The sequence below is a fragment of the Elephas maximus genome, chromosome 26 (assembly GCF_024166365.1).
Source record: "Elephas maximus indicus isolate mEleMax1 chromosome 26, mEleMax1 primary haplotype, whole genome shotgun sequence".
Taxonomy (NCBI): domain Eukaryota; kingdom Metazoa; phylum Chordata; class Mammalia; order Proboscidea; family Elephantidae; genus Elephas; species Elephas maximus.
The window spans coordinates 18,775,904-18,802,968 of record NC_064844.1 but is presented as its reverse complement, the minus strand read 5'-3'; the positions used below and the strand labels follow the sequence as shown (position 1 = coordinate 18,802,968).

At 49.4% G+C, this 27,065-nt stretch overlaps 2 protein-coding genes across 2 annotated transcripts in view; one reads left to right on the top strand and one right to left on the bottom strand.

Annotated features, from left to right (window-relative positions):
- Positions 1-3,887, bottom strand: part of ABCG5 (ATP binding cassette subfamily G member 5) — a 37,334-nt gene extending 33,447 nt beyond the window's left edge. Inside the window, 3 exon segments of the mRNA XM_049870159.1 lie at positions 930-1,051; positions 2,123-2,306; positions 3,878-3,887. Of these exon segments, the coding sequence (XP_049726116.1) occupies positions 930-1,051; positions 2,123-2,306; positions 3,878-3,887 (316 nt within the window).
- Positions 3,888-5,058: 1,171 nt separating this feature from the next.
- ABCG8 (ATP binding cassette subfamily G member 8) lies at positions 5,059-23,561 on the top strand. Its single transcript, XM_049870158.1, is given in 15 exon segments — positions 5,059-5,225; positions 6,431-6,518; positions 9,047-9,190; positions 10,462-10,618; positions 14,210-14,445; positions 15,305-15,362; positions 15,365-15,436; positions 15,544-15,813; positions 18,184-18,346; positions 18,428-18,517; positions 20,220-20,419; positions 20,856-20,932; positions 21,448-21,715; positions 23,188-23,315; positions 23,424-23,561. Coding segments are annotated over 15 exon segments (2,256 nt in total).
- The last annotated feature ends 3,504 nt before the right edge of the window (positions 23,562-27,065 follow it).

Sequence of the window (27,065 nt, the reverse complement as noted above, 5' to 3'; positions counted from 1 at the left end):
TTATCCATCTCCCTGAAAGAGAGTGCAAGTGGACAGTGGCAGCAAATGTCAACAATTGCAAGGGAGAACTCCATCAGGAGGCTTCTATGAAGCCAATTTGTCAGAATCTTTCAGCCTTAACATGTGCAGGATACAGGGTAGTGGACACTGTGGGGTACCACTGACATACCCTCTTCAGGGCCAGGGCACCCAACCCCAGGCTGCTGGGAGTGTCAGCTCCTGAGGATTCACAGCTGTGACCCCTACAGGGCACTGCCCTCCATCACAAGGGGCCACCTCCTGGAAGGATATACCCCTCCCAGAGCTGGTACAGGGGCACAGAGACAGACTGGAATTCAGGCTCAAGTATAGTTACCCCTGGGAAAGGGAAGCAGAAGGAAGAGGTGGAGAATGGGCACGCAGTTGGCCTTGATGAGATCTGTAATATTTAATTCCTTAAAAAAGAAAAGGATCTGAAGCAAATATGGTATAATGTTAAGATTTCATAAAGCCAGATGCTAAAACATGGGCATTCTTTATATTATTCTCTGTTGTTGCCTGTATGCTTGAAATACATCATAAAAAAAAAAAAAGGCATCAAATATGGAGGCTAAGTGGGCATCTTTGTGCTGATTTAACTCCTTTTCCTGTCCCCAGGCAGGGTACAGATAGGAGAGTTTACTGAGCACCCCTATATGCCAGACGCTCTTCCCATGCCTTGAAATACGAATCCACTGACATGTTAGACAGCACCTTACACTTGTTCAAGGATTTTTCTAAAGATTTCCCATTGGTACCAGGCTCCTAGTTTTTACACCATTCACAGTCAGACGTGTCAGTAGATTTCATTCCGCTATAACCTAAATCTGTTCCGCGTTGTGGTATCTAAATCAAGCAAAGCATTTTCCGAGTCCTCACTGAGAGTTTAGGGAACGTCTGCCCAGGCTTACCTGAGCTGCCCAGGATACACATGATCTGCCCGCTCTCGATGTACAAGGAGACGTCTTTGAGGACCTGCCTGTCCCACCGTTGCCGACGAGACGTAATGTGCCACCAAGGCCCGACGCGGTGGCTTCAAAGGAAACCCTTTGGGTAGAGGCAGCAGGGGGTCCTGGAGGAGCCCGATGCTGCCCTCCCCAGCAATGGTCTCAGCTTTTCCCACCCCACTGGTCCCTGACAGGTTCTTAAACGTGGTTTAGCCTCAATGTCCCCAACTGTAAACCTGGCGAGGCAGTGACTGAAGGTGCTCACCTCTGCCCAGCACCTGCTGGCAGTGCCCTGAGGTCGGTTCTCTGTCTGGGAGCCAGCAAACAGGGCACTGCTTCTCCCTGGGGCCGACCTTGTGTTCCTTCACAGGCCTTATTACACCTCGTGTCCCCAGCACCCCACTCCCCAGGCCCACAGACAGGGGAGGCTGGGGGCCAAAGGGGTGGGTAAGAGGCAAAGGCATCAGGCAGGGCACTGCCCCACATTTTTATTATTTTTTGTTTTGTATTGTGGCGAAATATACACAACAAACCCAAACACATACTGTGTATTCTGCCCACTGTCAAGGTAAGGATGCTCTGGCTAAAGGTAAATCAGATAATGGCATCGGTGGCCCAGCCCCGGGGCCACGCTGGGAAAGCCAGGCAGGGACCCCAGGGCTGTTGAGTTGATTCCAACCCACAGTGACCCTACAGGACAGAATGCAACGGCCCCATAGGGTTTCCAAGGCCGTAATCTCTACGGGAGCAGACTGCCACATCTTTCTCCCACGAAGTACCTGATGGGTTCGAACTGCTGACCTTTTGATTAGCAGTCAAGTGCTTTAACCACTCAACCACCAGGTGGCATGGTGTGTGATACACAGCAAAATACACACCAATTCAACAATTTCTGCAGCGTTATTCAGTGTGCCTCGCTTTTTAATAGTTTCCAGGCCCTGCCTTTGCAGGAGGAGGGCCTGTTTGCTGTTGCCCCTCATTTCCCAGTGGCAGTCCATTCCCGGTCCTCTTTCACCTGATCCACTGAGGGGGGATCCCCAAGCCTCCATGCATACCCCCATTAGGAAGAAAAGCCAGATGAGTGAGTGGGTGAGAGGTCCATTCCCTCTGGGTCATCCTTGTCCCTGTCCCAGCCCAAAGCCCAGAAAGTGCCTTACCTGACGCTGTAGGAGGCATGGAGAATACTCAGGCAGTGTCAGGGCTTTGAGGCAGCTGCTGGAACCTCCTCTGAGGCCCCCTGAGAGCCGCTGTTTGCTTCGAGTCCCAATGACCCTGCAGGGGTCCACAATGAGAGCTCACTGATGGCCCACAGGGACAAAGCCAGGTGGATTCTCTGGTGGCCTGGCCCCCGAGCACCCTCAGGTGAGGAGTCCTTGGTGACTGTCCTGTCTGCTCCCCGCCAGCTCTGGACACTTTGCCTGACCTTCCTAGTGTGGCCCTGGGGTTAGGCCACTTAATACCATTATCTGATGTACCTTTAGCCAGAGTGTCCTTGTCTTGACAGTGGGCGGAATACACCTTGTGTGTTCGTGTGAGGGCTTGCAAGAGAGGAAGCTGGGAGAGGCGGATGGTGTCACAGAGAGGGAGGGCCAGAGGTTGGCCTCTCTGGAAGGGAAGAAAAAGCCCTGGTCAGGGCAGGTAGCAGTTAATGTTCTTGGGGAGCTACCGCAAAGGGGCAGACACTGCTGGGCCCCATGGGTGAGATGGCCCCAGCCAAGAGAGGGCTGTGGAATGAGGCTGCTCCCCAGGATGGCTTGGTGAGTGATGGGCATCCCCTCAGCCCTGGAGGGCCGGAGGGGTCAGTCCTTTCCTTCATTCCTCAGGGCCTTTCTGTCCTAACTTGACCCCAGGACAATCAGAGGGAGAACTCCATCTCCCTGGAATCAAAGGGCTGAGGAGAGCAGATTCAGGGGCTGAGGGCCTCTGAGGTAACATCCTGCAGGAAAACAATGTCATGGTTTGCAACGCTGGCTGATTTAGCTTTGTCCAAATGAGACTTGATCACAGAAATGTAGTTACAAATACCAGGGACTCTGCTTGTGTCTTCTTTGGCCATGGGGCTGTCAAGCTCAGGATCCCAGTGGCAGTAAAATGAGAAGACAGCTGACAGATGGCTTTTGTAGAGACATCAGAACTTATGCTCAAAATATGACTACACAGGCAATAGCAAGATCTAGGGGAGGCCTGGAAGGAATAGACCTCAGCCAGGTGGCCAAGAGGTGGAGGTAAAAGTTTCCTCCCTTGCTTGTCCTGAGAAAAGGGTTACTAGAGGAAATTGGGTTGTGAGTGGGATTTGAAGCAGAAGGCTAAATTGGAAGGCAGAGAGGAAGCCGGCCCACTAATTACCCTCACCCCACCCCACCTTTTCTGTCTTTGCCTGCTGTGAGGAGGAGGGAGAGAAAGACAAGAATGACTGAGGACTCCACACCAACAGGGACGGCCACAGGCCACCTGCGCTGGCCTTGAATCGCTAGGGCTTGACCTCAGGAGGGCCTGAGGACCCTACCTTTCAGTTCTGTAGCCACAGCAAATGACCATCTCTGCTCCCTGAATACCGCAGGGGGCAGCCCCGGCCAGGAAGGACTCCTGTGAGCTGTGAGAGCAATGCCGACACAGTATATAAAGTCAGTGGTGGCCTGAAGGACACTTTCTGCCTAGAAGGTCTGGCAATTCAGCCACCACAACGTGGGGGGAAAAACTGCCCGAATCCAACACCCAGGAATGTGGGCAGATTCTGCCATTTTCGATTTTCTGTTCTGCAACACTGCTACTCAAGATGTCAAGCAGTGTTCTGCCCCTAACATTTGTGGGGCCTGGAACAAGAGGATAGGGGTCACATATTATGTCTAGCTTTTTAAAAGTTGTAAATCAAGCTAAAAACTTGTTGAATAAAATAATCTCTGTTCTCTTACCTTGATACATCTTCCCAACAACCTGGAAGTTGTTGTTAGGTGCTGTCGACTAGATTCCGACTCATAGTAACCCCATGTGACAAAGTAGAATTGCCCGCCATAGGGCTTTTTAGGCTGTAATCTCTACAGGAGCAGATTGCCAGGTCTTTCTCCTGCAAAGCCACTGGGCTAGTTTGAACCGCCAACCTTTCGCTTAGCAGCCAAGTGCTTAACTATTGGTCTATCAACAACCTGGAAGGCCAGGTTTAAATTTAGAAATTGTAGGATTCCTAACGGTGGCATAAGGAGTCCTGGTGGCACAGTAGGTAAGTGCTCGGCTGCTAACCGAAAGGTTGGCAGTTTGAACTCACCGGGAGCAAAATGTGGCAGTCTCCTTCTGTAAAGGTTATAACCTAGGAGACCCTACGGAGCAGTTCAACTCTGTCACGTAGGGTTGTTATTAGTCAGAATCAGCTCCACGGCAATGGGTTTGGTTTTGGTTTTCTTGGAGTGGCATGTGAGACTGCGGTTGCATGGGGAGGTGGCTTCCAACTCCAGCTCACGGTCTGTCCCCTTATCTGCCCACCCCAGCTCTGTCCCACCTCACTCCTGTGTGGGCGTCCCAGCCTGCCTGCCTGGATCCCATCCATACCCTCCACAAACAGCCACCTCTCTGGCCTAGGGTGCCTGGTCGGGTGGCACTGTCAGTGCTCAGGAGGGTAGACCTGTGAGGAGGCCCACACAGGCCTGGGAGTGGGCTTGGGGCCGTTTGCACAGGGGATTCTGGGGCCTGAGGTACCTGGAGCGGTGAGTGTCCTTGGCCCACAGACTCCTCATCTGTGGCAGTTGCATGGCCAGAGGAGGAGAAGAACTCACAGAGAAGAGAAGCCCGATGAGCCTTTCTCCACTCTGCCACTTACTAGCTGTGTGACCTTGGGCAAGTTACTTAACTACTCTGAGCCTCATCTGTAGAACAGGGATTATAGTAGTGCTCATGTTACAGGTTTGTAATGGGGATTGAATGAAAAAGTGGATATGAAGCAATTAACACAGTGTCTTGTACATATAAGCACTTGATAAATTATAAGTAAATTACAATTATTATTAACAGAGGTGCCCGGGCCTCAGGGCAGAGCCGGTGTAAGATCTAGCCCGAACATTCTAGTAAAGGCCCAGGATCACCCTTTCAGCCAAAACCCTACATGGCTGCTGTGAAAACCAGCCCTGAGGCCTCGTCACGTCGCCCTCCCTCTCTGGGGCACAGGCTGCTCATCGCAGAACGAGGAACTCCTGGCCCCCCGAGTTTCCTTCAGTCTGTGGTTCTGACTCAGGAATTTGATCAGAAGTTAATACAGGGAGAAATTACAACGTAGCCCAGCAGACGCTGAGCTGGTTACCTACAAATAAAGCTGCTTTTACTTTTTTGGGTGTCACCTGTCAGAAAATCAAGTGATGTCCTGACAGTCATACTGATTAAGATGTCAGCCGAATAGATATTTAAGTCTTTGAAAAATACAGAGAGTTTGTCAAAACCTCAGGAAGAATCTAACAAATCCTTCCTGGGAGCCAAGGAGAATATTCCAGAATGGAGGCATTGCCCAAACCCAGGTGTGAGTTCTCTTCTCCGAGAGTTGAGTTGCCTGTGCAGCTCCCGGGAGGCACAGTCCTCGGATGGCACGTGGGGGCCTGGGCGGGCCTACGCAGGCCGCTTGGCCACTGGGAGTAAGAGAGGCAGAGGGGGAGCCTGGGAGCAGGGAGCTGCCACCTCTTGCCTTTCGTTTATCTCAGTCTCCCCCGGCCCCTCCACCTTCTTAGAGCGCAGCTCCACCCCTCCACACGTTGCTCCAGACCCCAAAATGTCTAGCCTTCCATCCTTGGCAGTTCCCCCACCCCTAAATCTAGCCTGGGAGCTTTTGGCCACAAGGTAACGTCTGCGCTAACTCATAATCTTATATTAAAAACAAACAGTTACCATGGAGTCTAATTCGATTCACTGCAACCCCGTGTATCTGAACAGAACTGTGCTCCATAGGGTTTTCAACAGCTGATTTTTCAGAAGTAGATTAACCTATGACCCATTGCCATTGAGTCAATCTCAACTCATAGTGACCCTATAGGACAGAGTAGAACTGCCCCATAGGGTTTCCAAGGAGCAGCTAGAGGATTTGAACTGCTGACCTTTTGGTTAGCAGGCATAGTTCTTAACCACTGCACCACCAGGGCTCAAAGCTCCAACCTTTTGGTTAGCAGCTGAGCTCTTAGCCGTCTACAGCACCCAGGGGCTCCCATAATCCTCTACTACGTGACTAATGGCTCCATATCCCTCCTATGGATATTTGCATAAAAAAAAAAAAAAAGATGCTTGTTAGCCCAAATCAATCTCTGAGAAATTGATAGGATTTCTGGTAGTTTAACAACCTCAAATGGAAAAACTAAGCATTGTGTGTGACAATGGTGGAGGTGGAGAGTGAGGGTGTGGGCCACAGAGGCAGAGCTGACCTCCCGTGGCCCAGCAGCAACCTGAGCTGTTCTTGGTCTTCCCAAGAACATCACTCTCCATCTCTGGGGGTGCAGACCTCCAGCTGCCTCCACCCCCACCCCTTACCCCATCTTCACTCCTGCTTTGGCAGCATTGGCAGCTGGGGCCCCGGACAAGGGGGAGGTAAAACCCAGGGTCCTGCTCTCTCTGGGTGCTCAATCTTTCAGTTTGAAAATATATTTTAAAGTATTTCAGACAAAACGATTTAAAGAATAGTGAACTCCCATGTACCCATGACTGAACTAAATAATCACCGATAGCTTTGAAGACCTGATAACCTCTCTTGTGAACTGATATTTATCTTTCCCAGTTTTCCCGTATAATTTCACGTCTTTCTGGTAATAGCTCAAACATGAAACAATGTAAGTGGCGATGGTCTGCTGCTTTTCATGCTGTACGGGACCTCTGGGTGCTACTCACTGTGGGGCTGTGGCAGAAAGTCACCCTACAAGGTGCTGTATTTATTTCACTCCACTTCTGTAGGCCTGGAACATAGTCGTTTCTGGGGACCTCTCATGCTCACCATTGCAGGGCTGCTTTGACAAAGAGACCATGGGGTGTTTGTTTCAGCCATGTTATTTCATGTAAGGGGTCCCTGGGTGGTACAAATGGTTAGTGTGCTTGGCTGCTAACTGAAGGGTTGGAGGTTTGAGTCCACCCACAGGCACTTCAGAAGAAAAGTCTGGCAGTCTACTTCTGAAAAATCAGTCATTGAAAACCCTATCGAGCATAGTTCTACTCTGACACACACAGGGTCACCGTAAGTCAGAATCAGCTCAAAGGCAACTGTTTTTGTTTTGTTTTGTTTTAAACTGGTTATTTCATGTAAGGTGCAAGTGTGTATGTGGGCACAGTGAAAAAATGCTGTCATCAGACGCTTGAGGTCAGCCTGCCTCTATGTCCTGGCCTGTCTGGCCCTCCATTCTAATCATCTGTCTTGTCCACTAAAATCTAAGCTCCTGGAGGGCTGTCTTTTTCACCTCTGTATCCCAAACTTGGAAACCCGGGTGGCGTAGTGGTTAAGTGCTATGGCTGCTAACCAAAGGGTCTGCAGTTCAAATCTGCCAGGTGCTCCTTGGAAACTCTACGGGGCAGTTCTACTCTGTCTTGTAGGGTCTCTGTGAGTTGGAATTGACTCAACGGCACTGGGTTTGGTTTTTTGGTTTTGGTATCCCAACTCTAAGACTGGAGCATGATATGGGCTCCCAATAAGCGTTTGTTGGGTGCTTGATTGATTGAAGGGAGGAAGCATCAGTATGAGAAGTGGCTCTGCTGGAAGGAAGCCAGAGTCAGCAGGAACTTGTTGATGAATGTACCTACTCCTCACTTATTGACTGTCTCGTTATTCAACATTTCACATTTACAATAGTAAAAATCTACTATCCGACTATTTTGCACACTAACGACATACATCTGGCAGCAATGAATGCAGAGGTTGGAGGCAAGAATAACGCTGGTTGTTATGGTTAAGTTTGTGTGTCAGCTTGGCTGGGTCATGATTCTCAGTGGTTTGGCAGTTACGTAAAGATGTAATTTGGCAGTTACATAATGATGTAATCATCCTCTGTTTTGTGATCTGTTGTGGTCATCCTCCATTTTAGTATGCCAATTTCCACATAACGACCTGGTCTTTGGAACATAACTATGTCTCTAAGTGATGAGTGTGTGTACACACTTCTCCCCGTACCACAGAAGCAGAAGAAAAACGGAATGCACTAGACACTGAAACCTCAGTGGTTGGATTCTTCTTTGTTCAGCTTCAAAGATTTAGACGATGGGACTGGTGAAATAGAAGAACCTTTCAGCTACAAATGGAACTCAAAGATATCAGTTGATACCATCAGATATGGATTTGGTTGATGTACAGTGAAATCTGTGAGAGCCGGAGCTTGACAGGACGGTCTTATTTTTCTGGGTCTTGCAAGTTTTCCACCTTACTACTTTCCTCTTTTTTTAGCAGAAAATATTTGAGTTTCACTTCTCTGTCAGGTTTCCACCTTACACAGATTCTGGCTTTCACAGGTTTTACTGTACATTCAAATATACCACCACCCCAATAATAACTACAACAACAATACCATGAGGTGACACCGATGACGATGATGATGATGAGAAGGGAGTTCCTCTGAAGTCCCCAACCACATTTTCAATGGCTTTGTTGTGCAAAACTCCTCATGGAAATAAGACGTGACTTTTCTCATGATGGTATCCTCACACATATTGAGCATTTTACTTGTTGACACCTGCTTTCCTCTCACACGCTGGGTACGCAACTCTTGTCATCAGGAGATATTAGCCCAGAGCCAGGGAGGAGAACATGAAAGCCCAAGGGTTGGCCAGCTCCCAGCTCAGGCCTTCCCAGCGTTGATGCTCTCACAGCTCTCTCCAGCCCAGGGCCTGGGACTCCTCCCCATGGGCTGCTTCAGGCTTTGCCAGCCTGAGGCTGAGGTTCTCTGGGGCCAGGAGCTGTGCTGGGGGAAGCCCCAGAGCCCTCTCTGTCGGGAAGGAGAGATGTGTCTTCATCTACGATACTATTCTCTCAAAACCCTTGGGCTCCACCTGCTCAAACCCATCTTGCCAAGTAGGGGCCTCACCCATGCTGCTGCTCTCCCCTGTCTGTCTTCTCCTCCTGCCTTCTCCCACATCCTCAGCAGCTCCCAGATGAGTCCCTCCCCTGCTATGTCTCCCAGCAGGACCTCCAGGACAGCTTATTCTCCTCTGAATGTGACAACAGCCTGTACTTCACCTACAGCGGCCAGTCCAACATCCTGGAGATTCGAGACCTCAGCTACCAGGTCAGGTGACACCTGATTTACAGTTTGCATGAGGTGGGGAGAGTGAGTAGGGAAAGCCAAACAGCTCCCCAGGTGGAAGGGGAGGGTGCCACCTCTCTGAAGGCCTGCTGCCCTGAAGGTCAGGGCAGGGACAGAATCCAGCCCAAGCTGATCTCTCACGTGCTAGGGTCAAGCACCGCAGTGACTTCCCTTGCTCATCAGCTACACATATTTTACCTGGAGGTGGACAGGCATGAAAAGAGAATGGGACGGTGGTTAAAATGTAAAGCAAAATGCGTGAACCTATGGGAAAAAAATCTCTGCCATCCTCTTTTAACTTTATATTTTGAAATAATCTTAGACTTTCGGAAAAGAGAAAAAGATAGCACAGAGAGCTCCCATAGACCATTTTCCTGGCTTCCCCTAATGCTAACATCTTGCATAGACATACTGCAATTATCAAAACTAAGCAATTTACAATGGCGCTACGTTAGTTAACAGTATTAACTAAGCTACAGACTTTATTTAGATTTCACCGTCTTTTCTGTCATTTTTTAAAATTATACAATGTACTGCCCCTGGAGCTAACAAAACATCCAGAGCAAAAGGACCACTGGTCTTGCAAAGACTCAGAAATCTCCTGGTAGGATTCAAGGATGCCTCTTTCCCACACCTCCCCAAGGGCAGATCACAGGTTTTCCAGACGGAACAGGGTGGGCCTGGGATGGTGAACCTCAAAGGCCTGAGTCTGGCTTCCTGTGACTGTGAATTAGGAATAGTTGATGAGCCATACCAGAGCCTTTCTCTGCTCTGCCACTTACTGGCTATGTGACCTTGAGCAAGTTACTTAACTACTCTGAGCCTGTAAGACAGGGATTTCGGTAGGACTTATGTTACAGGTTTGCAATGAGGTTTCAGTGAGATAGAGGGTATGAAGCAATTAACGCAGCGCCTTGTACATAATAAGCACTCAATAAATTATTAGTTAATTACAATTTATTATTAGATGAACTTGTTGCTTTGCTTTCGACTGTATTTTTATTTTTGCTCTGCTATTGCATGTACTTTCCATTCCCCCTTGTTTTCAAACTTGGAAATGGCAGCTTCAGGCTCTCAGCATGGCTGGGTTGAGCCTTCATGTCTGGTAGGACCTGGACAGCGGGGGAAGTTGCCTGTTGTGTATTGGTAGGGAGATGTCCCTGCCACGCTGGGCACAAGGAAGCTGGACAGAAGTTGCTGAAGGCCTCTGGTCTAGTCATCTCTTTGAGGAACGTTCTGCTGTCTCCCCACAGGTGAACCTGGCCTCCCAGGTGCCTTGGTTTGAGAATCTGGCTCAGTTAAGGGTGCCTTGGAAGTCACACCACAGCCAGGACTCTTATGAGCTGGGTATCCAGAACCTGAGCTTCAAAGTGAGAAGTGGGCAGATGTTGGCCGTCGTAGGAAGCTCAGGTACACTACAGGCAAATAGTGGGGCCCTGGCCTCCCTCTCTCCTGGGGTGCAGAATGCGCCCTGGGACAAAAGGATGCTTCTTACAGAGCTTCTGACCCATGGAATAATATAGCACTGTGGTTGAGAGCACAGGTTCTGGGTCAGACAGGCCTGGGTTCAAATCCTAGCTCCTCCATTTACTAGCTCTTAGGTAGTTGTTATTATGCTAGAGGTTCATGGGTGTACCTCTTGTCCACCTCAAGCTGCATGTCTTTAGATAACTTCTCTGTTGAGATAAGGCAATAGGCTTTCCCAAGATCAGGCAGTTTCATTCCGTCCCTCCAACCACAGGGACAGATTCCCCAATAAGCAAGCTTTGAACGGGATTACTTGTGCTTACTCACTAATCTGCAGTGCACAATTCACCTGTTTTTCACCACATCAAAGATGTGGAATTACACACTACAGATTATTGAAACCAAATAACCAAACCCGTTGCCATCAAGTCAATTCTGACTCACAGCGACCCTAGAGGACAGAGTAGAGCTGCCCCATACGGTTTCCATGGAGTGCCTGGTGGATTTGAACTGCTGACCTTTTGGTGAGCAGCTGTAGCTCTTAACCACTACACCACCAGGGTTTCCACAGATCAGTAAGTAAACACCATTAAGCCTGTGTGTACCTTGCTTACTGGTTAATTCGCCCCCGTCCAGCCACTGAGAGGCACTCCTTCAGATTGCTCCTTCCACAGAGTCCTGGTTACGGCCCGACAGCTGGTAGACACAGCCCTCATGGCAACTATCTCTTCTCAGATAGCCCCTCCAGTTTTACAGCAAGCTTCAACTCTCGGCAAAGATCCAGATTGTTGACGTACCTGAAATTGTCGCTTCCACAGGCCAAATTGTAAATTATACAATGTCAGAGCTGAAAGGGGTTATGGCAAACAGACTACAGTCTCCTTCTATTTCATCTTTCTTCCCTCTACCAGTTTGGAAGTTATTCCCTCTGTTGTATTCTTTTTGTGTTTACTGTTTTCAGCATGCACATTGTTGTCTAAAGCCAATTGATATCTCTATAATCTATCAGAACAATAAAAGGACCCAAGTATACTTTCCCACAAAGAACACTCTACCTTCCTATATGTAATTATTTGGAATTTTTATATTCTCCTTGTTTTTTTTTCGTTGTTGTTGTTCAGCCCCATCAATTAACTATTATTATTGTAATAATTTTATACCACCAATGTTTGTTTAAATGTACTTTTTTAGGTACCTATTTTTTTTTTTTTTTTTACTCGTCTTTCCTTCTGAATTTAGTTTCTCTCTTCTTGAGGTACAACCTTCAGAAATGTAAGGGTCTGCTGGCGGTAAACTGTTTCTTATTTAGTTGAAAATGTCTTCATCTTACTAGTTTTTGAATGACAGTTTATCTGGGTATACAATTCAAGGCTGACATTTATTTTTGCTCAGTACTTTGAAGGCATTATTTCAATGTCTCTTGAACTCCTTTGATGCTTATGAGAAGTCTGTTACCAGCCTAATTGCTCCTTGGTAGAAATCTGTTTAGTTTTGTTTTCTCTTTGGCTGATTTTAAGATCTTCTTTTTGTGTTTGCTTTTTGCAGTTCACTTTGATGTGTCTAGGTGTGAATTTATTTTTATTTACCTTGTTTAGGATTGATTGAGACTCCTGATTCTGAGAACTGGTACTTTTCATCAGTGCTAGAAAAATTTTAGCTGTTGTCTCTTCAAACATTGTCTTCCCCATTCTTTTCATTCTTTCTGGCAGGAAATCACGTAAGATACACTCTGGTGTTAATTTTATCCACTTTGTTAACTTCTCTCTTACATTTTCAATCTCATTGTCTCTATGCTCAAAATCCAAAAACCAAACCCGTTGCCACTGAGTCAATTCTGACTCATAAAGACCCTAAAGGACAGAGTAGAACCACCCCACAGGGCTTCCAAGGAGTGCCTGGTGGGTTTGAACCGCCAACCTTTATGGTTAGCAACCGTAGCTCTTAACCACTGCGCCACCAGGGTTTCCATCTCTATGCTAGTTCTTACTAATTTCTTCAGATCTATTGTCCAGGCCATTCTTTCTTCACTGGTGTCTAATCTGCTGTTTAGCTGGTTTCTTTTGCTTTTTAATTTAATAAAATTTAATTTGAGAAATTCTACTTGATTCCTTTTCAAAACTGCCTGGTCTTTAAACAAACAAACAAAATCATATATTGCTCTTCACTCATTTTTGTTTATTTCTTTAAATATCTTTATTGTAAAGGTTTTATATTTTATACGATAATTACACTATTTAAAGACTGAGGATCTAATTCTACTGTACATTGTTTTTGCTGACGCTTCGTTATGATGCATTGGCACCTTGTATATTTTGTAATTTTGGAATGTGCACTCATATTCAGCCGGGTTTCTTCTGTGGGAATTCTGTATAGTCTTGCTTGAGGGTACATCACAACTTAAATAGCCGTCAACAAAACAGAAGGGCTGACGATAGGCCTCACGGAATAAATGCTTTGGGGAGGGACATCCAATCTGATGCTTTCTTTCCCAAACTGACAACAACCAATATGTCATTTGGAAGTGAATGGCGTTAACCAGGGGCAGATTATCCAATACGCAAGGTAAGCATGGTGCTTACCTCACTTACCGAATTGTTTGTAGTGAACAATTTCACATTTTTTTCACCACATCAAAGATTCGGCTTCTCAGTATGGCTGGCATCTGTCTCTCTCCCAACCTCACATCAGTTTCCTACAGAATCAAAGCCTCTTTTCAAATTTATAATCCCTGACAGGGACGGATGACCCAAATATGGTGAAACCCACGTGAAATTAATTGGTCACTACAGATTGATTAGTTAGTAAGCATAAGTAAGCCTGTGCTTACCTTGCTTTCTGGGTCATCAGCCCCCAGCGTTAACCAATTTTTAGAGAGAGAGTAAAAAGCACCACAAAGAAAAATGAGAGCAGGAAGGTTGTAAGGGAAATTTAGAGCATACGTGTACACGGTGCTATAGTTTAAAAATCATTTCCACATGTATTGTTTCTTTTTTTTCCTCCCTTATTTCTCAAAACAGGTTCTGGTTTTGCATTTTTTAAAGGCATCCTATTACTTCTCCACATTAATCCTTCTCACAAAGCCAGCTTCTGAGCCAAACAATGTTGTGTGATGAGATATTACTGGCGTGTTTGCCAGCCAAAAATAGTTACGCTTCATGTTGCAATTAACGCCAGCCTTGCACTTTTGTTAGTGGTGGGCAGGGGAAGGCTCCAGGCTCAGGCAAGCCTGTGGCTGTCAGGGCTCCAGTTTCTCCTCCTCATGAAGCCTCCAGCTCCCCTGGCCTGAGCCCCCAGCACCAAGGTACCCCCAGCCTCTACGGGTGCTCACGTCGGCTGAAGGCAAAAGCCTGGAGCCCCAGTGGATGTGCTGGGGCTACCCCATCCAGGCCTGAGAGCCCTGCCACTTTGCCTAGGGTTGGTCCCTTCTGTAAGGCCAGAGCTGTCGATGGCGGCCAGAGAATTACAGGGAGCGGTGTCTTCCAAGCTGACCCACAAAAGCTCTGCTCTCAGGGACGTTTTCTGGGGGCTTCACAGGCTGTGGGAGGGCCTCCTTGCTGGATGTGATCACTGGCCGAGTCTGTGGTGGTGTCAAGTCGGGCCAGATCTGTATCAACGGGAAGCCTAGCACCCCGTAGCTGGTGAGGAAGTGTGTGGCCCACGTGCGCCAGCACGACCAGCTGCTGCCCAACCTGACCGTCCGGGAGACCCTGGCCTTCATCGCCCAGCTTCGCCTGCCCAGAACCTTCTCCCAGGCCCAGCGCGACAAAAGGGTAACTCCCTGACCCCAGTGGTGACCCTCGAGATCTGAGAAGCCATGGTCTCCTTCCCCTCTGCACCCCTCCCTACCCGGCCAGGACCCGGCCACAGGTGGAATCTGAGCAACTAACTCACTATCGTCTGCCCCAAACGCCCCCAGAGTCTTACCCTGCACGTCTGGGCTCCAACAGGCAAACACTTATGATTTGTGTGTTTGCCTGTTGGCTTGCTTTCTGAGCCTCCATATGGGCAGGGATCCCAGCGCTCTTGTCCCTGTACATGGCCACGTCTCCATCACGTGCCATTGTGCCCAGCACACAGAAGCTGCTCAGCATCTGTGGAAAGAATCAGGGGGATGAACATAGCAGCAGGAGCTGTCCTCCTTCACTTTAAAACCCAACCGAAGGTGCAGGCATTTTTACTTTGAGTCGAATTATTTCCGGCCCTGGAAAAGAACCAACCCTGCTGCTGTCAAGTCAATTCTAACTCATGGCAACCCCATGGGACAGAGGAGTGCTGCCCCATAGGGTTTTCTGGCTATAAACTTTATGGGAGCAGGTGGTCAGGCCTTTCTTCCGCAGCACTGTTGGATGGGTCCGAATCACCAATCTTTTGGTTAGTAGTTGAGTGAAAGCCACTGTGTCACCTAGGGACCTTCCAGCCCTGGACCAAAAACCAAACCCATTGCCGTCGAGTTGATTCTGACTCACAGTGACCCTACAGGACAGAGTAGAACTTCCCCATAGGGTTTCCAAGGAGTGGCTAGTGGGTTCGAACTGCCGACATTTTAGCTAGCAGCTGAGCTCTTAACCACCATGCCACAGGGCTCCCTGGGTGTGAGCTTTAAAGCCCTCAGCTCTCTCCTGCCTCCAGGTGGAGGACGTAATCGCAGAGCTTCGGCTGCGGCAGTGTGCCAACACGCGTGTGGGCAAGCATACGTGTGGGGGGTGTCGGGGGGCGAATGGAGGAGAGTCAGCATTGGCGTGCAGCTCCTGTGGAACCCAGGTGAGAGCCATGGGGCCAGTGGGGAGACGAGTGACCTGTGTTGTCCACCTCGGCCTAGCCCGGCCAGCATGCTGCTGACCCACCAGGCTCCTCTCTCTGTTGGGAAGGCATCCTCATTCTGGACCAGCCAACCTCGGGACTCAACAGCTTCACAGCTCACAACCTGGTGAGGACCTTGTCCAGGCTGGCCAAAGGCAACAGGCTGGTGCTCATCTCCCTCCACCAGCCCCGGTCGGACATCTTCCAGCTGTTTGACCTGGTCCTCCTGATGACATCTGGCACCACCGTCTACTTGGGGGAAGCTCAGCACATGGTCCAGTATTTCACAGAGATCGGCCACCCCTGTCCTCGCTACAGTAACCCTGCTGACTTCTATGGTGAGCCATGGGGCCAGAGGTGCGGGTATACAGGGGCTCCCCGCAGGCCCATGCACTGCTGGAGCTGAGTGAAAAGATCCAGGAGAGAAGCTTGCAGAAGCTTCAGGAGAGGGGAACCAGGATGCAGGTGGTGGGCAGAGTGGGGTGCAAGCGATGGGTCTGTTTGCCAAGTATCAGATGCTAGAAATAAGGACCTGCAAAGAGCAGCTTCTGACAAACAGCCATGCTTCTGCACACATGAGAGAAAAAACTTCTGGGCATTCCAGAGACTGGAGGGGATAGAATTCAAGAGGGTTTGGTTCAATTTCTAGAATGTGACCTTGTTCAGGCTCTGTAGGGAAATTTAGGGAATTTGAGGTCATAAAGCCATGATGAAATCTTAAACCTGGGCCGCGGTGCCCCCTCGGAGGCAGGGAGCCTGAAGGTTCTGGGGGCGAGGGGGTGCAGGCGAGGGCCAGCTCAGGACCTGTTGGTGGCCTTGGCCAGCGAATCTCTAGATACGAAAATTGCTCAGGTTGGCTCAGCTCTGCCTGAGTCCTCAGCATAGAGCCCTAAGGGCAGCATGAGACTCTCCCCTCATTCCTGGGGGGACAGTTGCCTTCCCAGGCACCCACTGTGGACCCTGGGTGCTGAGGGTTGAAGTGGCTGCCTGACTGTGGCACGGTTGCATCAGGGCCCACAGGGCGCCTGACCCATAGCCTTGAAACATGGGCCAAGGTGGTCAAGGAGCCCAACCTTCTTCTCAGGATGGCAAGGTGCAATAAGGACCTTACCAATAAGCATGAGGGCAGGACCATTTACTTGAGGACCAGAGGTGACAACCTCCAGGGGTCTCCCATTTGACACTCTACATCAGGGTCATCTCCATCTTTACAGCTAAAACTGGAGCCCAAAGTGCTAAACAACCTGTCTGCCTGGGCATAGTCGTAGGGTGCAGAAATAGAACCCCCACCTGGAGTGTCTGTCCCAGCCCTGACCCTGGCTCTGTTCTCCTGCCCTCCTCACCAGCACTCCTAGCCGCCCTCCATCCATCCGCCAGGAAGGACAGGCCAGTCTGTCCGGGCAGCAGCCCTCACCCTCTGCACCCACACCACCCCGCATGAACTCACATAACCATTGCCCTCCCTCCCTGGGGTCAGGTGCCCTCCTCACTTCCTGCTAGTGCGTGCCATCGTTAATCCAGCTGTCACATTCAGAGATAAGGGGGCAGAGTACATATGCCAACCTGGCCTCTAGGAAGAGATCTGAAGTAACCCTGGAGAGGGGTTAAGAGAAGTCAAACACCCATAACGCCAGTGTCAGTGCCAGGTGCCAAGCTGACTCCGACTCATGGCAACCCCATGAGGGTCAGAGTAGGACTCTGCTCCGTAGGTTTTCAAAGGCTGATTTTTCTGAAGTAGCTCATCAAGCCTTTCTTCTGAGGTACCTCTGGTTGGATTCAAACCTCCAGCTCCCCTCCTAGATATATCGGTCTTGAGATGTGTTGTGAAATGCGAAGAGGAAACAGGAGAGAGGCTAGGGGATAACCCCCAGCCGAGTCCAGGCTCTGCAGAAGGAATGGAGGGACGAAAGCCCCTGTGGGCTGATGTGAGGTGGGCTTAGAAGGCCCTGGCTGCACTGGGCGGGGTTTGCCTTTTCCAGCAGCGTGGGGCTTTGGAGGTTGAAGGCAGAGGCCCTGGGAGAGCGAGGGCTGGGGCTGGAGCTGCCATTGCTTCCCCTGGAGCCTCCCCTGGGATCTCAGGGTCTGCCATCAGCAGTGGTTCTGCGGCTGGTCTGCTGGCTCCACCCAGGGCAGCGCGGCTGACTAAAGGCCGTGGAGAACTCTACCTGTGAGAGACGGGGCCTGGTGTCCTTGGGCCAACACCTGCTCCCCTTTGAGCAGCCTGCTTGGGAAGCCCAGTCGCCATGTGCCAAATTGGCAACTTATAATGAGAAGCAGAAGTGCCCAGGAGCCCCTGACCAGCCCATCTTCTCCCTGGGCACAGGCCGACCTGGGAGACTAGGCCTCACCTTCTTGGACAGCTGGAGTTGGAGCCCTGGCATGCCTGTGCCGTGGCCTCTGGTTCTGAAGGTCAAGTGCCTCCTGTTTGGTTCTGTCCTGTCCTGGGAGTGCTCCAGACCAAGCCTGGTGGTGGTCCTTGGGGGTGGGCCAGATTCACCAGGGCCTCGCTGTCCCCATAGCCTGGCACTCTGTAAGCCTACATGGTCAGGCCTGGCAGGGCAAGGCAGCCCTAAGGGCCTCCCTCTGAAAGACGCTCTGACCCTCACTTCCCGTTCACCTGGGAATGTGGAGAGCAGGTCCGGAGCACCCCCCCCCCCCATCCCCACACCAGGGAAGGGCCGCTCACTCCCCATACCCTCTGCCTACAGTGGACTTGACCAGCATCGACAGACGTAGCAGAGAGCAGGAGGTGGCCACCAGGGAGAAGGCTCGGTCACTGGCGGCCTTGTTTCTTGAAAAAGTGCGTGGCTTTGACGACTTTCTGTGGAGAGGAGGGCCTCAGGAGCTCGGCGTCGGCCCATGTGTGGAGAGGTAAGGCAGCTGGGCACTGAGGGCGCGGGCACCCTGCTGACGAGGCTGCCAGTGACCCATCTGGCCCTTTGCCTCCCACAGCCCAGCCCTCCAGAAGGGCCCCAATGACCTCCCGAGGCCCACGGATCCCCAGCTGCCAGGACTGGCCCAGCAGTTTACCACACTGATCTGGTAATTGGCCGTCGTTTCATTTCCCCCCAAGAAAGTATCTGTAGAATCAGATTAAGTAGTGTCTAAAGTGAATTCGAAGGTGGAACTGAGACATAGAATTCTCTGAAAAAATGGCGTCTCTGAGACCAGCTCCAGCCCCCAGCGTGATACAGAGCAGCCAATGTCCCCAGTCCTCTTACTTTTTATTCTTTAAATGAAAAAAAAAAAAAAAAACTTCACCGGCTGGATGATGGTAGAAACAACACAAGATCATTGTGAAAAATTCAGACAATACAGGACAAACTCAAGTGGAAAAAAGGGAGGCCCCCTGTCATGCCAGGCCCCAGAGAAAACCAGAGCCAACTGTTTGGTGTGTGTCTTCCTGGAAGTCTTTATGCATATAAACATTTTAAAGGGATCATACTCTGCCTATGGAAACCCTGGTGGCGTGGTGGTTAAGTGCTACAGCTGCCAACCAAAGGGTCGGCAGTTCGAATCTGCCAGGCTCCCCTCGGAAACTCTATGGGGCAGCTCTACTCTGTCCTATAGGGTCTCTGTGAGTCGGAATTGACTTGACGGCACTGGGTTTGGTTTGGTTTACTCTGGGTATTGTTCTGTAGCCATTTTTTTTTCCACTTAGAATCAATCGCTCCTATACCTCTCACCCGGCTAGATCTTCCTCATTCTTCTTAACAACTGGCATTCCCTGGTGTGGCTCTAGTCACAGTTTTTTGTTGTGGCAAAATATATGTAACAAAACGTTCGCCCTTTTAACCATTTTTAAGTATAAAATTCACTGCCATTATGCTCACCATGTTGTTTGGCCATCACCACTGCCTGTGTTCAAACATTTTCCATCACCCCAAAGAGAAACTCAGTGCCCCTTAAGGCAATAACTCCACATTTTCCTTCCCCTCAGTCCCTGGTAACCACTCCTCATCCTGGGTCTCTACACACTTGCCTATTTTAGATATTTCATTTAAGTGGGGTCATACAATATTTGCCTTTTGGTTCTGACTTATTTCACTCAGCGTCATGTTTTCAAGGTCCATCATGTTATAGCAAGGACCAGCACTTCATTTCTTCTTATGGCTGAGTAGTATTCCATTGGAAACCTTGGTGGCGTAGTGGTTAAGTGCTACAGCTGCTAACCAAAGGGTTGGCAGTTCAAATCCGCCAGGCGCTCCTTGGAAACTGTATGGGGCAGTTCTACTCTGGCCTGTAGGGTCGCTATGAGTTGGAATCGACTCGACGGCATTGGGGTTTTTTGGAGTATTCCATTATATGAGTGTACCACATTGTGTTTCTCCATTCGTCTGCTGATGGACCCTTGGGTTGTTTCTACCTTTTGGCTATTGTGACCATTAAGTCCATGTTGATGGACATTCAGATTATTTCCAGGCTTTTGCTATTACAAGCAACGCTACATCCTTGTCCATACATCTTTGTGCATTTGATTGATTGTGCCCTTAGGATAATTTCTGTAAAATTGCAAGGCTGATATGTTGATGATAAGAATAATAATCATTTATTGAGCACCTGCGCTCTGGGGTAGATGCTCTTATCAATGACCTCATTTAATCCTCACAGTGACTCTGAGGCAGGTATTATCATCCCCACTTTACAGATGAAAAAACTGAGGCTTACAGAGAGTAAGTGACTTTCCCAAGGCCACCAAGGCCCTGATGTATTGTTCCCTGGGCACTTTCTTTTGTTTTTCAAGTTGTCAGATTTCTAACAACTTCCGAGACTGGCTGACACTTCTCATCCATGGGGCGGAGGCCTGTCTAATGTCCCTGACCATTGGGTTCCTGTATTATGGCCATGGGGACATCAAGCCCTCCTTTGTGGACACAGCAGCCCTCTTGTTCCTGATCGGTGCTCTCATCCCTTTCAATGTGATCCTGGATGTCATAGCTAAATGTGAGTGTCACCTGAGCGGAGACGGCATCACCATCCTACAAGCTGGTCGAAGGCTCATGTGTTCCTCTGAGCTCCCGGACAAGGGTTTGCTGAATAGTTTCATGAGGATTGTGAAATAAAAGATGATAATTGTTTTAAAGCTTGCACATTAATATTAGTATACAAATGAAAGCAAATGACGGATGAGTCTTAGCCAACTCTATCCTAGCAGTATTTATACTTGCCAGCAAGGTACAAGTTACAGAACGGCAAAACATAAAGGGCCTTCCCTGATCTGACTCACCTGACCAAACATCTAAACTAGGGTGGTTTTTCTGGTCCTGTTTTCTAAAACTGTAACAAATACAGACAATGTAACTATATTCAGTTGTATGAAGAGGGACTCAAATACTGTAAATCAATGTTACTTTTTCGTTCTCTTTTTTCCCTGTCTTAGGTTACTCAGAGAGGGCGATGCTTTACTGCGAGCTAGAGGATGGACTGTATACTGCAGGCCCTTATTTCTTTGCCAAGGTGACTGGTCAGGGCTGAGACCCAGTGGCCACCCTGGGGTGGGGGGTTCGGGCAGAAAATGCTGCCCTGCATCATACAGAAACTACAGAGAAGCAGTTAGCTGACACTGGCATGCAGAACACAGGGGCAGGCCATCCCCGTGAGACTGTACGCCATCTTTGTTTGCAGATGCCACATTCTAAGACTCTTCTATCCAGAGTCTTGATATTTTTTAAACCTTTACAAGAAGGCCCAGGACTGTGGATCAAGAATGACACTTATCTGGTCAGCATGAACCTAAAATCAAAAAAAGGTGGGAAACAGCTATCAGAGTTTATCTCTCCTGAGCCTTACCATGTGCCTGGGAAGCAAGTTGGAAACCCTATGGAGCATAGTTCTATTCCGCACACATGGGGTCACCAGGAGTCAGAATCCATTCAAGAGCAACTAACCACAACAAGAAACCTTGAGGGGTTTTAAAAATAACAGTCAATGACACACAGGCTCCACATCCTGGCTGGTGCTCTTCTTTGCAGATCCTGGGGGAGCTTCCAGAGCACTGCGCCTACGTTGTCATCTACCGGTTGCCCATCTACTGGCTGGTCAACCTGCGGCCGGGCCTGGAGCACTTCCTGCTGTACTTCCTGCTGGTCTGGCTGGTGGTCTTCTGCTGCAGGGCCATGGCCCTGTGCACCACCACGCTCTTGCCCACTTTCCACATGTCCTCCTTCTTCGGCAACGCTCTCTACAATGCCTGCTTCCTCACCAGGGGCTTCATGATAAGCTTGCACAACCTGTGGACAGGTAAGGGCTGCTCCCCCCTACCCACTAAGTCTTGTTAGCCCTTGTGTGTCTGCATGAAGCCTGCTTTTGTCTGGAGATGAAAGCCCACCATTTAGATTCCAACTGAGGCTGGCTGTCTGAGAGCAATGCACTGTCCAGCTATCCTGTGCGTAGTGGGAATGTCTCTATTAGGAGGTGAAGATGACACCTTCTCGTATGCCACGGCTGACACTGGGAAGTAGCTCTTGACTCTCTTATTCCTTCAGTCTCCACTTTCACCAGCAAGCCGGGCCAGTTCTGCCTCCTACCAGTAACCAATTACCGTCAAGTCAGTTCTGACTCATGGTGGCCCCATGTATGTCAGAGAAGAACCGTGCTCCACAGGGCTTTCAATGGCTGGTTTTTCACAAGTAGGTCACCAGGCCTTTGTTCTCCACCTCTGGGTGCACTTGAACTGACAACCTTTCAGTTAGCAGCTAAGTGCATTATGTGTTTGCATCACCCAGGGACTCCTTCTGCCTTCTAGGTCTTTCTGAAATGCCTGCTTGCTCTATCTCCCAGCCCTGGCCCCTAGCACCTGATCCTGGGCTGATGCACCAGTCACCTGTCTGTGACTCTGGTCCCCCACTTCCCTCTAAGCCTTTGGGGCCAAGTTGGCTTTCTAAGATGCAAATCTGTGTAACTACCTTGTTCCAACACTCCCAGGGTGGCTAATTCCTTGTCAACTCAACCCAGCTCTCTGAAGCCCCCAATACAGCCACCCTCTCAGCTCCAAGTCTGCATCTGGCATCTCTGTTGTTAGTTGCTGTCGAGTCAATTCCGACTCTTGGCGACCCTATGTGTGCAGAGTAGAACTGCTCCACAGGGTTTCAAGGCTGTGACCTTTCGGAAGCAGACCACCAAGCCTGTTTTCTGGGCAGCTCTGGGTGGGTTTGAACCACCAACTTTTTGGCTGGTGGTCAAGTGCTTAGCCCTTTGCACCACCCAGGGACTCCTGGCTCTTCTCTAAGGGCATGCATACTCCACCTTGTCTACTGTGAGCTCCTACTCGCCTCTCTTCTGCAAGGCATTTCCTGACTACCCCAGGCAGGGTTTGTTGCTTTCTCACTGCACCTCCCGCCCCCCACAATATCTCCATAGGAAGCAGAGGATGGACTTTAGAACCTCTGGTTTGGGCCTGCTGAGTCTCTGCAGCCCATAGCTCCGTGCAGTGTGTGCCAGCTGCTGGCAGATGAAGGCTCACTAGCACTTGCAGAACAAACATGTGGATGACCCCTTAGACACTCGACCCTCTCAATCCCACCCCAGTGTCCCAAGTGGGCCTTCTTGTGCTCTTGCCCCTTTGTTCTCTCTCCCTGCTCCCTGAGAGCCACCACACCCTCTCTCAGGGACGCTTCAGCCACCACCGAGGGTGTGCACACTCCCAGGGAGCAGGCTGAGCCTTTGTGCCGATGCGTGAGGTCGCGTACTGATGCGGCTTTCGCTGTCTCCAGTGCCGGCGTGGGTTTCCAAAGCGTCCTTCCTCCGGTGGTGCTTTGAAGGGTTGATGCAGGTTCAATTTAACGGACACACCTACTACCTGAAGGTTGGCAACTTCACCATCCGCATCTCGGGAGACAGAGTAAGCAGTGACGGGGCCTCGGATTTTAACCCGTTTCTTTTTCACAAAAACGGGTGAACATCCAACTGAACGTTACTTAATGAGCTCGCTGGGTGTTTGTGCCTCCAGATCGCCGACTACATGGGCCTGAACTCGCAACCCCTCTACGCCGTCTACCTCATCCTCGTCAGTATCAGCGTCAGCCTCGTTACCCTCTACTACATGGCCTTAAGGTTCATCAAACAGAAATCGAGACAGGATTGGTGACGCGTGCCCAGAATCCTGCCTGCTGCTGGGGGACCTGAGCAGAGCCTCCAATTGCACTGCCTTCTTCCCAAGGGCCCTTCCCAGGGACAAAGAGGACAATGAGGACACAGCCGATCAGCTATCTCCAGCCGTGGGGCTGCAGTGGCAGAAGTCGGCCACGGGATGGCAGTAGAATAAAGACAGTAGAAAGGGATTTCTGCTCGCTGGCCTGGAGCTGGTGATTACTGGGAACAGGAAAACCTGTGACATCTACAATGTTGCTAATTTATTTCCTTTTGATATGTGTTTACATAGACCATTCACTGCAGGATGGGGGAAAATTTGTGTAAGAATTGAGTAGCTAGGCTGTACAGGGATAGGTAGGGCCCAGAGGGAACAATAATACAATTAGCAAAAGGTTTGGCCTCATCTTGCAGGGTTCCCAAAGCTCTGTGTGAAGCCACTGTCAATGTAGAAAGTCATCTTCTGAAACATAACAGCGAGGTGCCATCCCTTCCTTTTGTGTGGACTCATGGGATGGAAGAACCAAACTGAAAAAAAGTTACATTTATTGAGCATCTACTCTGCTCCAGGTACAGAGCGAAACACTTAAAGCGAACGACACCGTTCGACTCTCCAAACAGTGTCTGAGATAGGCAGATCCTGTTTTATAGATGAGGAAACTGGGACACAGAAAAATTCCTTTTGCTAAGGTCACACAGCTACTATGTGGTGGAGCCATGTAGGGGTCGGAAAGGCCTTTGAGGCCTTTAGGAGTTAGAGGGTGGAAGGCCAGCCCTGAACCACTGTCTACGTGGCCCCTGCATGGCTTGGGTGCCCAGGAAGGCTCCTGGGGATGGAGACAAGAGGTTTACAGCTCAGCCAGGCCTCTCAGAATTGCATCTCACTGGCCCAGGCTGGGTCTCAGGACCAGCCTCCAAACCATCTTAGTGGCCAGGCATGGGATAGTGCAGACCCAGGTTATATGCTTGTCACATCAGCGTCAGGACCATGTCATCCAGGACGTGCGTGCTGAGGCTGGGAAAGGGTTGTTCCCAAAGGAAAATTAGAGTCTGGAACCAAAAGTAGGGGGAAGGCGGATGTTTGGGAGGCAAAGAGGAGAAGATCATCGCAGGTTCCGTAGGCTCTTGCTACTTCAACTGCAGTGACTGGCCAGCAGCAGCACGAGTATCTTGGGAGCTTGTCAGGATCTCAGGCTCCACCCAGATCTACTGAGTCAGAATCTTCATTTTAAGAACATCCTCAGGGGACTGGTATGTCCATTTGAGTTTGAGAAACACCATTGTAGCATATTGCCCTTCTACAGACCACCAGCTGCTAGCGAGTCTACTAGAGCTCATGGCAACCCCACGTGTGTCAGAGAAGAACTGTGCTCCATGGGTTTTTTTTGTGTGTGTGTTTGTGTGTGTGCTTTAAATGAATGTTTACAAATCAAGTCAGTCTCTCATACAAAAAGTTATGCACACCTTGCTATCTTCCTAATGAGACAGCACACTCCTCCTCTCCTCCCTGTATTCCCTGTGTCCATTCAACCAGCTCCCGTCCCCCTCTTCCTTCTCATCTCCCCTCCAGACAGGAGTTGCCCACATAGTCTCATGTGTCTACTTGAGCCAAGAAGTTCACTCCTTACCAGTATCATTATCTCTCTTACAGTCCAGTCTAATCCCTGTCTGGAGAATTGGCTTCGGGAATGTCTCCAATCTTGGGTCCGGGGACCATGACCTCTGGGATCCTTCTAGTCTCGGTCAGACCATCAAGCCTGATCTTTTTATGAGAATTTGAGATCTGTACCCCACTGTTCTCCTGCTCCAGCAGGGATTCTCTGTTGTGTTCCCTGTCAGGGCAGTGATCTGTGGTAGCCGGGCACCATCTAGTTCTTCCGGTCTCAGGCTGATGGAGTCTCCGGTTTATGTGGCCCTTTCTGTCTCTTGGGCTCATCTTTACCATATGTCTTTGGTGTTCTTCATTCTCCTTTGCTCCAGGTGGGCTGAGACCGATTGATGCATCTTAGATGGGCGCTTGCTAGTGTTTAAGACCCCGGACGCCTCTCACCAAAGTGGGATGCAGAACATTTTCTTATGCGAATTGACCTAGCCCAGTACCCAGTGCCATCTAGTCGATTCTGACTCATAGCAACCCTATAGGACAGAGTAGAACTGCCCCACAGAGTTTCCCCTGAAACCATGGTCCCCAGATGCTCCATAGGGTTTTCAATGGCTGATCTTTTAGAAGTAGATCTCCAGGCCTTTCTTCCAAGGTGCCTTTGGGTAGACTCGATCCTCCAACTTTTCGGTTAGCAGCCAACTGAATTAACGATTTGCACCACCCAGAGACTCCGCCTTATACAACACAACCCTGTCCAACAACATCCTTCACAGCAAAAGGACACAGGTCAGAATCAGAGTTGGATGTTGTTGTCATATGTCTTTGGTTTCCCTCAGTTTAGAACAGTTCCTCAGAATTTCCTGGACTTTTGTGGCATTGACACTTGAAGATTTTGTAGAATATCCTCACTTTGGGGTTGTCTGGTGTATTCTCATGATTAAATTCAGGTTACACACCCCTGGCAGGAATATCGCGGAAGCGATGCTGTCTTCTTCCCATTGGGCTCTGGGGTGCAGGGCTGCAGGGGGCAACGGGCAAGGGCAGGAGAGATAGAGAAACTCCAGCAGCTGCCATTTCTTGGACTTCTTCTAGAGTGATGGCTGTCCATACTGGGAGCTTTCAAAGATAACAGGGTGGACCCACCCCAGGGATTCCAATTCACCTGGTCTGAGTTGGCACCTGGGTGTCAGTTTTATTTAAAATGCTCCCCAGAGCATGTGAAGCCACGGAGAACCTCTGCTTGAGAGGCGAATGCTCCTTATGAGCCTATCTCTGCGTTGCAGAGTTTGAGATTTGTCCATTTATAAATATCAAAAGTAATCCTTTACTATCATTATTAATCGTGACGCTCAAATTTGATGCCAACTTTTCCTGTCAAGGACCAAACAGTAAATATTTAAGGCTCTGCGGGACATATGGTGTGTTGTAATTACTCAACTCTGCTGTTCTGGTGTAAAAGCCGCTAGAGTGGATGTAGAAGAATGGGTGGCTTGGCTGTGTTCCAATGAAACCCTAAAAAAAAAAAAAACCTTGCCATCAAGTCAATTCTGACTCATAGTGACCTCGTAAGACTGAGTAGAACTGCCCCATAGACTTTTTCCAAGGAGCACCTGGTGGATTCAAACTGCCGGCCTTTTGATTAGCAGCTGTACCACTTAACACCACCAGGTTTCCTCCAGTGAAACAGTATTTACAAAAACAGGTAGTGGCTCAATTTGGCTCGAGGCTGCAGGTTACAGTGACCCTTTATCAAAAGGTCAAGGTTTTGAAATTTGCATTTTAAACCCTCCAATTTCAAGTTATGCAATTGATGGGGCAATTTTAATTAAGCAGAAAATAATTACCTATATTGACTCAAATATTTCTTGCTGTGACCTTTTTTTTTTTTTTTTAAATGGC